Genomic DNA, 13,284 nt, shown 5'->3' with positions numbered 1-13,284 from the left:
GGTAAAGAAGGAAGAGGGGCTCTGGGCTGACACCAGCTGCACATCTTTTCATTTTTTTATTGTAAAACATGGCCAACACGTGCAAGGCTCCAGCCCAGGCTCAGCTCCTGGGTGGAAGGCGGGCCCCGCGGGTGGTCAGAAAGCAGCCAAGGGACAGCAGGAGCTCCAGGCAGCCCAGAATAATGGCACTTCTGCAGCAAGAGCAGCTCCCACGCAGAGCAGCGCGGGGCTGGGTGGCACAGGGACAGACACAGATCTCTCTCAGAAGAGGCGTTTCTCATACCTGTGAGAGAGCAGCACCAGGGAGCCCCTTTATGACCCACCTCACTCAGGGCAGGGACCAAGGTGCAGTATGGAACAGATCCTCCCAGCCCAGGGAGGGGAACAGCCTCAGCACCCTGACAGGCCAGGGCTTGGCCCAGCTGTGGTGCCAGGGCAAGCCAATGAATGGCACACCAAGCCAAGGGCATGGCAGCTGAGGTACAGGGTGGCTGTTCCTCACCCCCAACAGCCCCCAGGGTGACAAGGATCCTGCCAGAAGCACTTACGAGTGGAGGCCGTGCACCCCTCCTTCAACCTGGGCAGACGTTGTCCTCTTCTCAAATTTCAGCTCTCCCGAGTACATCATGGCTCTGAGGGGGAAGAACACCTGTCACAAACCAGGCAGAGAGTCCAGGGAAGACAGTGCTCTGGCACATGCTGAGCTGGAACATCTGGGATGAGGGTCACTGGTTCCTCCAGCTGTGGCCAGAATGGTCTTTGCTGTGCTCCCAAGAACCAGATTGGGTAATGTAATCCCAACATTTGAGCCCAGCCAGCTGAATATGCCACAACAGACCATACTCCTGTGTCCCTGGGCTGGCAGATCCATTATGCACTGCCCACTGGAGATGAGGGAAGAGAGCCACAAATTATCCAGAACATACCACAGCTTGAGTACAGCTACACAGGGACTCCAGACTGCAGCACCATGACCCAACCAGAGCACAGGCAGGGGGGAAGCACTCACCGGACTTGGGTCAGGCTCTTGGCACCGATATCCTGGCAGGAATGCTGGATCCCAGCAATTAGGTATGGAATGAATTTATGGATAGAGCCTTTGTCTTGCACTGCACCGGAAACCCCCTGGGCCACTTTAATTTTGTCTGTCTCACTGCATGAAAGCACAAATCAAGAATATTTGTGAAGCACAGAAACCCCAAAAGCTTGATCTGCTGCCCCAAAGCACCATCTCTGACCTGAAATACCGATTCTGGCTGCCCAAGTTCTTGTCCATGGCATCTAGGGAGCCCATGCCGCGGTATTTCTTCAGCCTGATGCCATCCGAGAAGAAGTACTCGCCTGGGGCCTCCGTGGTGGCAGCCAGAAGAGAGCCCATCATCACTGGACAAGATATCACCAGGAACAGCACATCAGTGGCAGTGGCTGCAAAACCCCTCAGGGTTCCTGGGCACAGTACTGGCTGCAGCCCTGTGCCCCCAGCCACCTGCAGGTAAAGGGCCTCATGCCCAGTGTGATGCCATATGGAAACACCTCTTGGGAGATTGCCCACAGTGGAGCTCACCTGTGGAGGCCCCCAGTGCCAGGGCCTTGGCGATGTGCCCAACCGTCTGGATGCCTCCGTCGGCGATGACGGGGACGCCGAACCTGCGCGCGTACTCGGACACCTTGTACACCGCCGTGGCCTGGGGACGGCCGCACGCCAGCACTGCAGGGACAGACACACAGCTCAGCCCCAGCCTGCAGCACGGCCCCGTCCCAGCAGGCTCGCTCAGGCTCCCAGCACACACATGCTCCAGCACTCAGAACGCACAAATCCCTGGGTGCTCCTTCCCTAGGCTGAGTCCAAGAGAAGCAGATGCCCGGGAGGTGCCTGCTGAGACGTCCTCACAGCCCTTGGCTCCAAAAAGCTGGGAGTGACCTCAGGACTGGGGGCTTTGGTTGGATGCCTGGGATCAGACAAGACTCGTGGTTCAATCCTTGTGCAGAGCAGACATGTGGGGAGCTTGGGAAGGAAATAAAGCAAACTCCAAAAGCCCCTCTCCAAAGCATCCCTGGCATGTAGCCATGTCCCACTGCTGGCTCTCTCCTGGAGCTGCCAGACCCCTTGTCCATGTACCCAGCATCTGTAAGATGTGCCTCTTGAATGGAAAGGCAGTTGGCTGGGAGAGAGCTCATATGCCTGTATATGCTATAGATATAAATATATCTATGCATACAGGTCTGCATATACACACAAACACACATGCAGCAGTGGAAAAGGAAAGAGGCAGAATGGTTTGGTAATAATTTATCTTCCTGCCCTGCAATGTAGCAAGGGTTCTATCAAGTTTAGCTGCCCCATGAGGAGAGAGTTATTAGCTTTGGATTTACTTGTTCTTCCCAGTCAGTAGCAGTTAAGCTTCCCGTTATGTGAGGAAAACCAGCACAAGGCATGTCTTGTAACATGTTTGTCAGCCACAGGCATGCAAGAACACTGAGATAAGCTTCTCTCCGGGAGACGTCCCTTCCCCACCATCAACTGGAAGCCTTTTCTTCAGTCATGGTTAGTCCCATAAACTGGGAAAGATTAAGGCCATTCAGTATTAGTACTTTGGAGTGTGAAATCCAGGTGTGGTTCAGCCTGCACGCGGCAGTGCTGGCAGCATGTCCCTGGCAGAAGCCTGCAGAGGCCAGGAGGCTACAGTTTCTCTACTCCCAGCACTCAGCAGCAGCTGCTGAGGAGGGCAGCCAGACTGCAGACTGAGATTGTGACAGAACTAAATTTAATCAGACCCCAGCGTTCAGCTCAGGCTCAGCCAGCCAGGGAGAGGCTGCCAGCTTCATCATCAATGCCCTTAAAGAGATGGTCTTGCAGTTCTGCACTGCTGAAGGCCACAGTGCAGCTGCAAAATGCTGCTGTGGAGAGAAACACCCATTTCTGAAGGGTTTTGAGTCCAGGGTCTATGGGAGTGTGCCATAGACAGTGCAGGGCCTGCAGAAACCTCTCAAGCACAGAGACCAGCCCTTTTAAGGCACAGCTGGGCTCAGGGCCCCTGGGAGCATCCGAGTGTCCCAGTGCCCAGTGCCACAGCCCCGCAGCGCAGGCGTCCCAAGCAGGGTTCTGAGCACACACACACATCACACGGTCAGGGAAGGGTTTGTCCCTTTCACTGCATTGGCAAAGGGTGGCCCTACAAAATCATCTGCTAGAGAAAACCTTCCAGGATCTGCAAGAGTAAACCTCTCCCTTTGGGGTGTGTCAGAACTAGGGGAAAGGACAAAGCCTAAGGCTTGCCTTGCAGGGGCTGCTTGGTCAGAGCATCAGAGCAGAGAACACTGCACCCTGTGCTGGGCAGGCAAAAGCTCCTCTCCACAGGACTTGGTGGGGAAAAGATGGAACACAGCTGCCAAGGTGGCCATGTGCAGTGAATTCCCTCTGTAACTCAGGGGAGCCAGCTCCATGGGAAGGGAGCACAACTTGCCCAGAACTAGGGCTACATTTTGAGCACGATCAAGAACTGCTCAGGGATCACCTCCCAGCACTGGATCAGCAGGAGCATGCCTGGCTAGGCATCCAAAAGGTGCAGTCAGGCTCCTAACTGGAATTTGGAGTGGAGAGAGGACAGGCCTGAGTTCCTTCAGCTTGGACGGTTCAGATTCTGCTTTATGAAATTAGAGAGGTTTCTCAGATTTAATTTTAGATTCAAAACCAGTATCCAAAGCCACAAAACCCCAAGTGCATCTACAGCTAAATTATTCTCAAACAAGCAGTAGGGCCATGTGCAGCCAAATCAGGGTCCTGCTTCAAGACACATAATTAGGGTTGGGAACAGGGCAAGTGACTTACTATAGGTGCCCGTGACAGTAGAAGGGCATTTGGGGCTGTGGGACTTTAGGTCTGGAGGGATCTTTGGAGCAGCTAAACAAAAACAAACACACACATTTTAGAGACAGAAGAACAGCAGCAGAACAAAGGACCCCAGAAATGACCTGCTACTGGGCAGAGCATACGGTGTGGGACAGAGCTGACTTTGCAGACCCTTCCTAGCCTGAGCCAAGCCAGAGGCCAGTCCAAGGCAGCCAGGCCTGGCTGTGCACAGCGCATGCTCGCCCTACGCCAGCAGCCACCCAGAGAGGTGACCCCTACCCCAAAAAGCCAGAGTTCTTTCCCTTAGCAGTGCCAAAAACCTGGGAAGCTGCAGGCAAGAGTTCTGCAACCACATCTCCTGTGAAGTGCCACGTTCTACCTCTGCTCTACACCTTCACCAAAACCAGCACCCAAGCCCATTCCCAGGGCAGCTGGAGGAACCCCAGGGACATTCACCACTCTGCAGATCAGAGCATGCCTTTGCCTCAGAGCCAGGGTAGGACTGTGTGTCCTGGCTCTGCTCTGGCTAAGGAAGTGTCAGCCCAAGGATACTCCTCCCTCCTCAGAAAGATGACCTGAGACACACTGCCCTGACTGGGAACTCCTGCAGCCAGGCAAAGCAGGAACACAGCACAGGTCCAGGGCTGCTCACAGGCTCCATGCTGGAAAGGGCAGAGCTAAAGCAGCTCCTACAGCCAAGCAGCTGCTCACTTGCTGCCTCCTGCGGCACAGGCTAAGGACCAAAGCAGTGAGGGGCTGTGCTCATGGACTGCAGCGCCTTGCTGCACCACCACTCTGCACAAGGACTGAGTCTGTCCTCAAGACAGACTTTCTTCAGGCCCTGGGGGATGCCCCTCTTCCCTTTTAGCTAAGGGTGGAACAGCCTCTGCCCCACACAAGTTCTAACTGCAGAGACAAAAGCAAGAAATCCCATTTTGGCCTGGAAACTGCAAAGGCATCAAGCCCAGATCAATATTCAAGCATCACGCACACTGCTGCCAGAGGAAAGGGAGCACAGACGGCCCAGTGTGCTTCACCCATCAGCACTGGGGATCCAGTAAGCCCCTCTCCCTGCAGAGCTGCCTGCCAGCCCCATTCCACACCGAGCCAACAGCTCCCCTCGGGCAAAGCCACCATCTGCCACACCGGCTCTACTCAGTCTCGGTCAGTCCTGGGAAATGCCTTTGCTGCTGCTGCCACCCCAAGGGTTGGAAGTCCTGGACAAAGGGGGTGAAAGACGTCTTCCTGATGGACACTGCCCTCAAAACGGGAAAATTCCATCCCAGCCATGCTGCTTTTCAGCGGGGAATTTCTACTAAACATGTGTCTTCAGCCTATTTAGGAGGCAGGCGATCTCTCTCACCTTCCTGTGTGATGCAGATGGAGCCACTGCCCATCCCGACCCTCAGGGCATCAACCCCCGCGTCAATCAGGTTCTTGGCCTGAGCTGCAGTCACCACTGTGGAGAGCAAAAATCGGTTTGAAAACAGAAAAACACATTTACAAACAACGCTTCTCTGTCCTGGAGGTTCCCCCACCCTGGGCAAGAGCCTGTGGCAGAGCCAGACCTGTCAGGGAGAAGCAGTGAGTTTCTGCTCCAGCGGCCACAGTGGGTGAGGTGACACTGCCCCTTTAGGCTATTCTGCAACTTCTACCCAAAGGCTGAGGCAGCAGAAGTCATGGCATGGTCCCAAACACTCTCTGCGCCACACGAGGTAGGGAGGGCAGAGTACAGGGTAACAGCAGCATCAAGTAAAGACAAGGACCACTGGGCTCTGCTGTCGAGAGACAGGGAAAATTGCCACTAGATTTCCACATCAAGCAGTATTCATTACTAAGCAAAATTTTAAACTGGTGTGTAAAATAAGCTAATGCATAATGTGCTATGGAGGACACAGGCAGTAAGGTACTGCCCTGTGTCTGCAGTGGTCCTGCTCCATTCCACAAGTCAGAGGAAACCATTTTAAGCTCACAGAAATTTATCAAGATGATAGTTTCATTCACATCCCTGCAGCTCCCTCTGTGTCTAAGAAACAAATGTCATTTAAAGACAAGAGTCTTCAACACATGCCTACCGTTTCCTCCAATAACTTGTAGGTTGGGATATTTCTCCTTAATATATTTAATCATATTGATCTGGAAGATGGAATTCCCCTGAGAGGAATCCTGCAACAGAAAGAAAATCAGTTTCAACCACAATTTCTGCAGATTACAAATGCAGCTTCAGAAAAGTTTCAGATTTTCACTCTGCTTGCTGGGGTCTCTGCTAAGCTGAGTAATGGGCAAAATGACTCCCCAAATTGGGCATGGAACCCCAGAAGAAGCTGCTGCCAAGACAGGAATGTACTTCCCTGCACAAGGGAAGTACATTGTAAAGACTTCAGTATTGTAAAGACTTCAGTAATATCCTTCAGATTTAATCCTGTAGCTTCTACAGAAGGCAACAAGCAGAACGTCTGGCTGTGGATAAGAACCATCTGGTTCTATCAGCAGGACACTGTCAGCCCTGTCTCAAACTACAGGTGAAATGGAGAATGTTCCTTGTGAAACCCAGGAGGGCTGGTGGGGGGATGCACCTCCTTACTGTGCAGCAGAGCAGCTCAAATGCCCCACCAGATGTGGGGCACTGAGCCCTCAGTCCCTGCCAATCTCTGTGACCCAGTCAAATGATGTCTGTTAAACATTTCCCACTGCACAGCCATGCCCTCAGAGCACAGCACACTCACAGTATCACAATCGATGAGAAAACCATGTGCAAATACAGGCACTGACAACTGTGCCTGAAAGTTTACAGGCCAGAAAGGGAGACCAGCAGAGCAGCTCTGGGCTCACTGATCACTCCTGAACATCAGTAAGAGAGAAACACAGTAACAAACACCAAAGGGACGAAGGGAAACTGATGAGCTGAATATTCAAAACTAGTCAGGCACATCAGAGAGGCTGGTGGCAGAGTGCAAGAGGTATTTGTAGAAGATTCTGTATTAACTGACAATGTTTCTCTTCACAGCCTTCAGGGCTTCAATGCACCCTACGAACTCCTTCAGGTCACATAAATCTCCAGGGAAGAGGAATCCCTCCAATCTGAGGATTCTAACCTGAACAAGACTGAGAGGTCAACAAACTGCCACATTCTAACACAGAAAGGCCTGTGACAAAGACAGTGACATTCATCCAGCCTGGGGACTCAACCCCCAGGGTGCCAGGCTGACACAGTGCCCATGGGTGCTCACCAGCACGACGGCGTCCACGCCAGCCTGCACCAGCAGGTCCAGCCGGTACTTGTCATCCTCATGGGTCCCGATAGCGGCACCGCACAGCAGCTGCTTCTTGGAGTCCTTGGAAGCCAGAGGGTAATCCCTGTTCTTCTTGAGATCAGTGCGGGCAATGATCGCCACCAGCTCGTCATCTTCATTAACAATTGGCAGCTTGCCTGGAAACAGACAGAAAGAACATCACTGCAGATTTCTGCAGGAGACAGGCATTAGCTCAGAGCAGTGCAGCAGTGGGCAGGCAAAAACTGCTACAAGATGGAGACTCAGTTGTGTTACCAAATCTTGCTTGGCCATGGATGCCAGCAGCTCTGGCTCAAGAAACAGAGAAAGGAGTTTATAGGACTGGAGAAGGACTCAGTATTTTTACATCAACCATAGAAAACGTGTGCATTTTTTAATAATTAGACGCACAACACCCTATTAAAAGTCAAACTACTAAACCCTAAGAGGGATGAACTGAGCACTGAAATGCAAAGGCCAGGCTAGAAAATCAAAGACATATGGCTGGACAGCCGAACACTGGGCTGCCAAGAATCCCTCAACTCCAAACACATTTGAGATGAAGGCATGTGAACTCTGTACCCCAGCAGAGGGCTGCGGGCACTGTGTTCACCGTTGTCTCCCATGTTTCACCCACACAGGGACTGTGTGCCCACATTCACCCAGCACTTCCACAGCTCTCCCTTGTGCCACAGACAGCCACAGGTACCTTTTTTACTCCTTTGCAGAATTTCATTTGCTTCCTTCAACATTACACCAGCTGGGGCCACAACAAGATCCTCCCGCTTTGTCATAATCTAGTGGGTGGGAGAAGATAAAAAGTCACAAGAACTCCTTCACACTGATCTGAAAATACCAAACCCCCCCTCCCACATGAAACACTCTGCAGTGGCCGTGCAGGAGTGCTCCTCAAAGAGCCCACAGCACAGCAACACGCCTCCAGGAACACACAGGAAAAGCCGCCAGTGTGCTGTCCCCATGCAGGCTCTGGCATCAGGCCCCAAGCCCATCAGTGCACTGAAAACAGGAGATGGCAGAAGGCCTCAGGAAGACAAGTGAAAGCACCTGGAAACAAGGGACAACTCTCAGATGACCCTTGTTTGATATATCCCCATAACAGCTCTCCCTTTCATTGGAGCACATGCAAATAAGGGCTGGAGACACCTTGGGAGTCTCATGCTGTGCTGGCAGAAATGGTGCCCTCAATCTTGTTTTCAGGCAGCATCTCCAGTGCACAGGCCCTGGAAGGGCTCTGCCCAGAATAACCCACTGCTGCTGCTGGTAAGGTCAGTGGGGCAAATATGCTCAGCCACACTCACTCTGACAAACAAGCACCAAAACACGGTGGAAAGCAAAGGGCAGTGCTGAACATCTGACCTGGTATGGTGGTTTTCATCACAACAGTGCTCTCCCACTGGGGGAGCAGCTCAGAGAGATAATGAAATCTCCATCCTTGGAGATTTAGACACAGCCCCACAAAACCTCCTCCAGCTCAATGTGCCTTGAGCAGGTGGCTTGACAAGAGACCTCCAAGTCCCTTTCCAACCACAGCATTTTGTGATCATCAAGTCCCCATGAAAGGTTATTTGAGAAGGCTGGGCAAAGCTAAAAGGGAGCATTCTCTAACCCTTCAGGAAGGTAGGTCAGTTGCATACAAAGAAGGAACATTTTAGTTATTTATACCTTAAGAACAGACATTTTGTATCAGAAAGAGGCTGACCATGCCTCCATCTACCGAAAATGCTGTGACAGAACCCATTTTAAGAGAAGCCTGAGACATCACAGACATATCACAGAACCACTAGGTTAGAAGAGACCTTCAAGATAATTGAGTCCAACCCATGCCCTAATACCTCAATTAAACCATGGCACTGAGTGCCACGTCCAGTCTTTTTTAAAACACATCCAGAGATGGTGACTCCACCACCTCCCCAGGCAGACCAGTCCAGTGCTTTATCACTCTTTCTGTAAAAATCTTTCCTAATATTCAACCTAAATTTCCCTTGGCACAGCTTAAGACTGTGTCCTCTGGTTCTGTCAGTGCTGCCTGGAGAAAGAGACCAACCTCCATCTGACTACAGCCACCTTTCAGGGAGTTGTAGAGAGTGATAAAATCACATCTGAATCCCTTTTTCTCCAGGCTGAACACCCCCAGATCCCTCAGTCATTCCCCACAGGGTTTGTGTTCCAAGCCCCTCACCAGCCTTGTTGCCTCCTCTAGACATACTCCAGTGTCTCAGCATCCTTCCCAAACTGAGGGCCCAGAACTGGACACAGCACTCAGGGTGTGGCCTCACCACACTGAGTGCAGGGGCAGAATGACCCCCCTGCTCCTGCTGGCCACACCATTCCTGAGCCAGGCCAGGAGCCGTTGGCCTTCTTGGCCAGCAGGGCACACTGCTGGCTCGTGTTCAGTCCGCTGTCACCAGCACCCCAGGTCCCTTTGTGCCTGGGCACTGTCCAGCCAATCCATCCCCAGCCCAGAGCACTGCAGGGTTATTGCGGCCAAATGCAGGACTGGGCACTTGAACTTATTAAACTTCATCTTATTGGACTCTGCCCATCCATCCAACTGTTCCAGGTCTCCCTGCAGAGCCCTCCTACCCTCCAACAGATGGACATGTGCTCCCAGCTTAGTGTCATCTGCAAATTTACCAATGACAGACTCAATCCCCTTATTCATGTTGTTAATGAAGATATTGAACAGAGCTGGCCTCAGCATAGAGCCCTGAGGGACACTACTGCTGACTGGCTGCCAGCTGGATGCAGCACTGCTCACCACCGCTCTGGGCCTGGCCATCCAGCCAGTTCTGAAACCAGCACAGAGTGCTCCTGTCCCAGCCCTGGGCTGCAGCTTCTCCAGGAGTGTGCTGTGGGACACAGTGCCAAAGGCCTTGCTGGAGTCCAAACAGACACATCCACAGCTCTTCCTGCATCCACCAGGAGGGTCACCTGGTCATGAAAGGAGACCAGGTTGGTCAAACACGACCTACCCCTCCTAAATCCCTGCTGGCTAGCTCTGATACCCTGGCCATCCTGTGAGTGCTGTGTGATGAAACTCAGTATAAACTGCTCCATTACCTTACTGGGTACTGAGGTCAGGCTAACTGGCCTATAATTACCAGGATCCTCCTTCCCTTGTTGTCAACAGCTTCCAGTCATCTGGAACAAGCACCACACACTGACAGCAGAAAGTTTCCTGCTCTGCAGTGCTGAATGACCCAAAGAAAGTATGAGGAAAGATCCTTATCTGGCTCCTCTGATAGGCAGCATTGCCTCAAAGGGCCACATGCACTTTTATAACCTGCTCCTAGTCTAAGGCTCTTGTATCATTATCTTGTATTTATAGCTGATTTCAAACCAAACAGGGATCAGCATGTGACACCACGTTTGGTCAGCAAGAGCTAAAAATATTTGTGAGCCAAGAGGAAAGCATGGCCAAGAGGCACTGGTGGTGTAACCTGACAGCACCGCAGATCTCCAGTTACACAGCTTGTGTAACTGGAATCACAGAACGTTCTCCTGCATGAGGGGAGTCTGACAGTGAAGCATTATGAAAGCCAGACTGCAAGTTAAGGGGGTTATTTGAAAGAACAAGTAATCCAGATGATGCACAGAGGGAGAGGCAGCCCAGAAAAGGAAGCTCAGCACTTGGAGGGTTTGCTGGGCAGAGCACAGCTGCTACAAAGCTGGCCAGTGCCAGCATGTGGGACTACAGCAGCAGCCACGAATGCCAGCAATTAATTAGTGAAGCAGGGCTGAGGTTCCACAGCACTGAAAGATAATCCTTATGATTCACATGAACTGCATGGTCTGCACTGCAGGAGTCGCTCAGAGAGTGCAAACAAGCAAGACACTCTCCCCTGGAAATACACTCACAGACAGATCTGCTGAGCTAAGCTGGAGCTGCTCCCTCCCACTGGCAGAACACCCTCACAGCCACACACTCACCCTTATCCTTATCACAGGCCACATGGCTTCCTAACATAGTGTTCACACCCCTCAGGTGTGAGCACTTCTCACCTCACCGAGGGGCAGGTCATGCTCTGACTCTTTCAGGAAATCAATATCTCTGGACGAGATGATCCCAACCAGCTTGCCCCCCATCTTCCCATTGTCCGTGATGGGAATCCCACAAAATCCATGACGAGCTTTTGCTTCAAACACATCTCGCACTCGGTCATTGGGGCTCAGCACCACGGGGTCTGTGATGAATCCTTGCTCGTATTTCTGAAAGGAAGCAGATCCAGCAGCCAGGCTGAGTGGCACTGCCAGGCCAGACAGGAGCGAGGCACGTGCCTGCAGGTTACTGCAGCCACTCACACGGGTCTGCCATCACCCAGCCTAGCCACATGCTCACCAACAGGACGACTCTCAAACCAGCAACAAGGCTCACCCAAATAACGCTAACATCGAAGAGCTTCCAGGCTAACCTCCTCCCTGAAATGATGGGGAATATTCCCACACCAGGAGGACTCAAGTCCCAGGCTGACCACAGACAGCGCCTGGCACACAACAAGAGGGCTGTGCCTGCAAACCCTGGCGGCACTACAGCTCTGAAACACGAAGATCGGGCACACGTCAGCAATCTCCTCACACAGCTCATTCAGCGAGGCCAGACCCGCTCCCACCTCCACAGAGCGCCCTGTGCCAGGACGGTTTGGTGCTGCCGTTACAAGCACTCACCTTCACCTTCCGCACCTCGTTGGCCTGGAACTCCGGGGTGCAGTTGTGGTGGATGAACCCGATTCCTCCGGTCAGCTGGGGACACAAAGGCGGCTGTGAGTCACCGCAGACCCCGCTGCCCGGTGCTGCACCAGCCGGCTGCAGCAGCGGGGCCGGCACCGATGGAGCTCCGGGCCCGGCCTCGCCCCGAGACGCTGCGGGACCCCGGGGCAGCCACGCGGGCGCCTCAGGCCCCACCAGCCCGGTGAGGGCGGCACAGGGGACCCGCCCGCGGGGCCGCACTCACCGCCATGGCGATGGCCATGCTGGCCTCGGTGACCGTGTCCATGGGCGAGGAGACCAGCGGCGTCTTCAGGGTGATTCTCTTGGTCAGCGCCGAGGTCAAGTCCTGGCGGGGAGGCAGGCGGCGGCGGCGGGTGAGCGGCGGCACCGGCGCAACCCCCGGCCCGGCCCCCGGCCCGCTCCCCCTCCCCGGCCACTCACCACCTGGTCCGCCGTGAAGTCGATGTACCCCGGGAGGATGAGGAAATCGCTGCGGGGGAACGAGGGGAGACGCGTCAGCCACCGCGGCGGCCCCGCGCCCCAAGTCCCGGTCCCGGTCCCACCCCCGTGCCGGCCGCACTCACTTGTAGGTGAGGCCATCGCCGCAGCTGAAGAGCTGCTGAGCCGTCAGCCCGTCGTCGGGCACGTAGCCGGTGCCGCCGCTGATCAGGTAGTCCGCCATGGCCCCGCCGCGTGCCCGCCCCGCCACACCGAGCGCACGCGCGCCCCGACGGCCGCCGGGAGGGACCCGCTGTGCCCGCCCCGCCACGGCGTGGACAGAGCGCCTCCGGCAGGGTCGGCGCCGACAGCGCCCCCTGGCGCCGCGGAGGGCCCCGGAGCGGAGGAGCAGAGCCGCGGCCCCCAGCCTGCGCTGCGCCGGGCGGCAGCGGGCACACAACGGGCACACACCAGGCACACACCGGGCACGGCTGTCGCTCTCAGCACCTCCTGAGCAGCTTCTCAGCATCGAGCCCGTACGTCTTCAGCCCGGTGACATCGGGTCATGGCGGCTGTTCCGTGCTCAGGCCGAGCAGCTGGGTCCGTATACCGGCAGGAGGCAACAGGAGAGAGCTGAACTCCAGTGCAGCCCAGTGGGCACTGCGTGCCAGGCTCTGCCTTAGCTGGCACCAGCTTGTGGCACCAGCACAGTGCGATACCTGCTATAAGACCACCTAAGAAAGCCCAGCTATGGGTAGCATGGTGACATGCACAGACTGAGTTGGGAGCTGAGTCCAGGTACTCCTGCAGCTTGAGAAGACAAGAATGGACTTGTTGGGTTGGTGAATGCAGAGCTGGGACAAACCAGCAGAATCCAAAGCAGTTTTGTAAGTCAAAGGGAGCTACACGAAGGATGAAAGTCAAGAGGCAGCAGCGAGGCCAGTCTTGCCCCTTGAGGGGAATGAAAGGCAGAGAGGCAGCAGTCTCACCAGAGAG

At 54.2% G+C, this 13,284-nt stretch overlaps 1 protein-coding gene across 2 annotated transcripts; it reads right to left on the bottom strand.

The window, feature by feature from the left end:
• Positions 1-37: 37 nt before the first annotated feature.
• IMPDH2 (inosine monophosphate dehydrogenase 2) lies at positions 38-12,596 on the bottom strand. 2 transcript variants are annotated; one of them, XM_054640403.2, is made up of 14 exons: positions 12,435-12,594; positions 12,292-12,340; positions 12,095-12,196; positions 11,809-11,883; positions 11,146-11,352; positions 7,832-7,919; positions 7,081-7,280; positions 5,926-6,016; positions 5,214-5,309; positions 1,565-1,708; positions 1,239-1,383; positions 1,010-1,153; positions 549-632; positions 38-283 (listed from the first exon to the last, which is right to left on the bottom strand). In XM_054640403.2, exons 1-14 carry the CDS (start codon positions 12,530-12,532, stop codon positions 262-264), a joined length of 1,545 nt encoding a protein of 514 aa, XP_054496378.1. In that variant the 5' UTR covers positions 12,533-12,594; the 3' UTR covers positions 38-261. The 2 variants fall into 2 exon arrangements, with proteins under 2 accessions (XP_054496378.1, XP_077040428.1); XM_077184313.1 differs by lacking the exon at positions 11,146-11,352 and having other exon boundaries at positions 12,435-12,596.
• Positions 12,597-13,284: the final 688 nt, after the last annotated feature.

This window comes from Agelaius phoeniceus, chromosome 11 (assembly GCF_051311805.1).
Source record: "Agelaius phoeniceus isolate bAgePho1 chromosome 11, bAgePho1.hap1, whole genome shotgun sequence".
In the NCBI taxonomy this organism is placed as follows: Eukaryota; Metazoa; Chordata; class Aves; order Passeriformes; family Icteridae; genus Agelaius; species Agelaius phoeniceus.
This window is presented reverse-complemented; position numbering and strand designations above follow the sequence as displayed.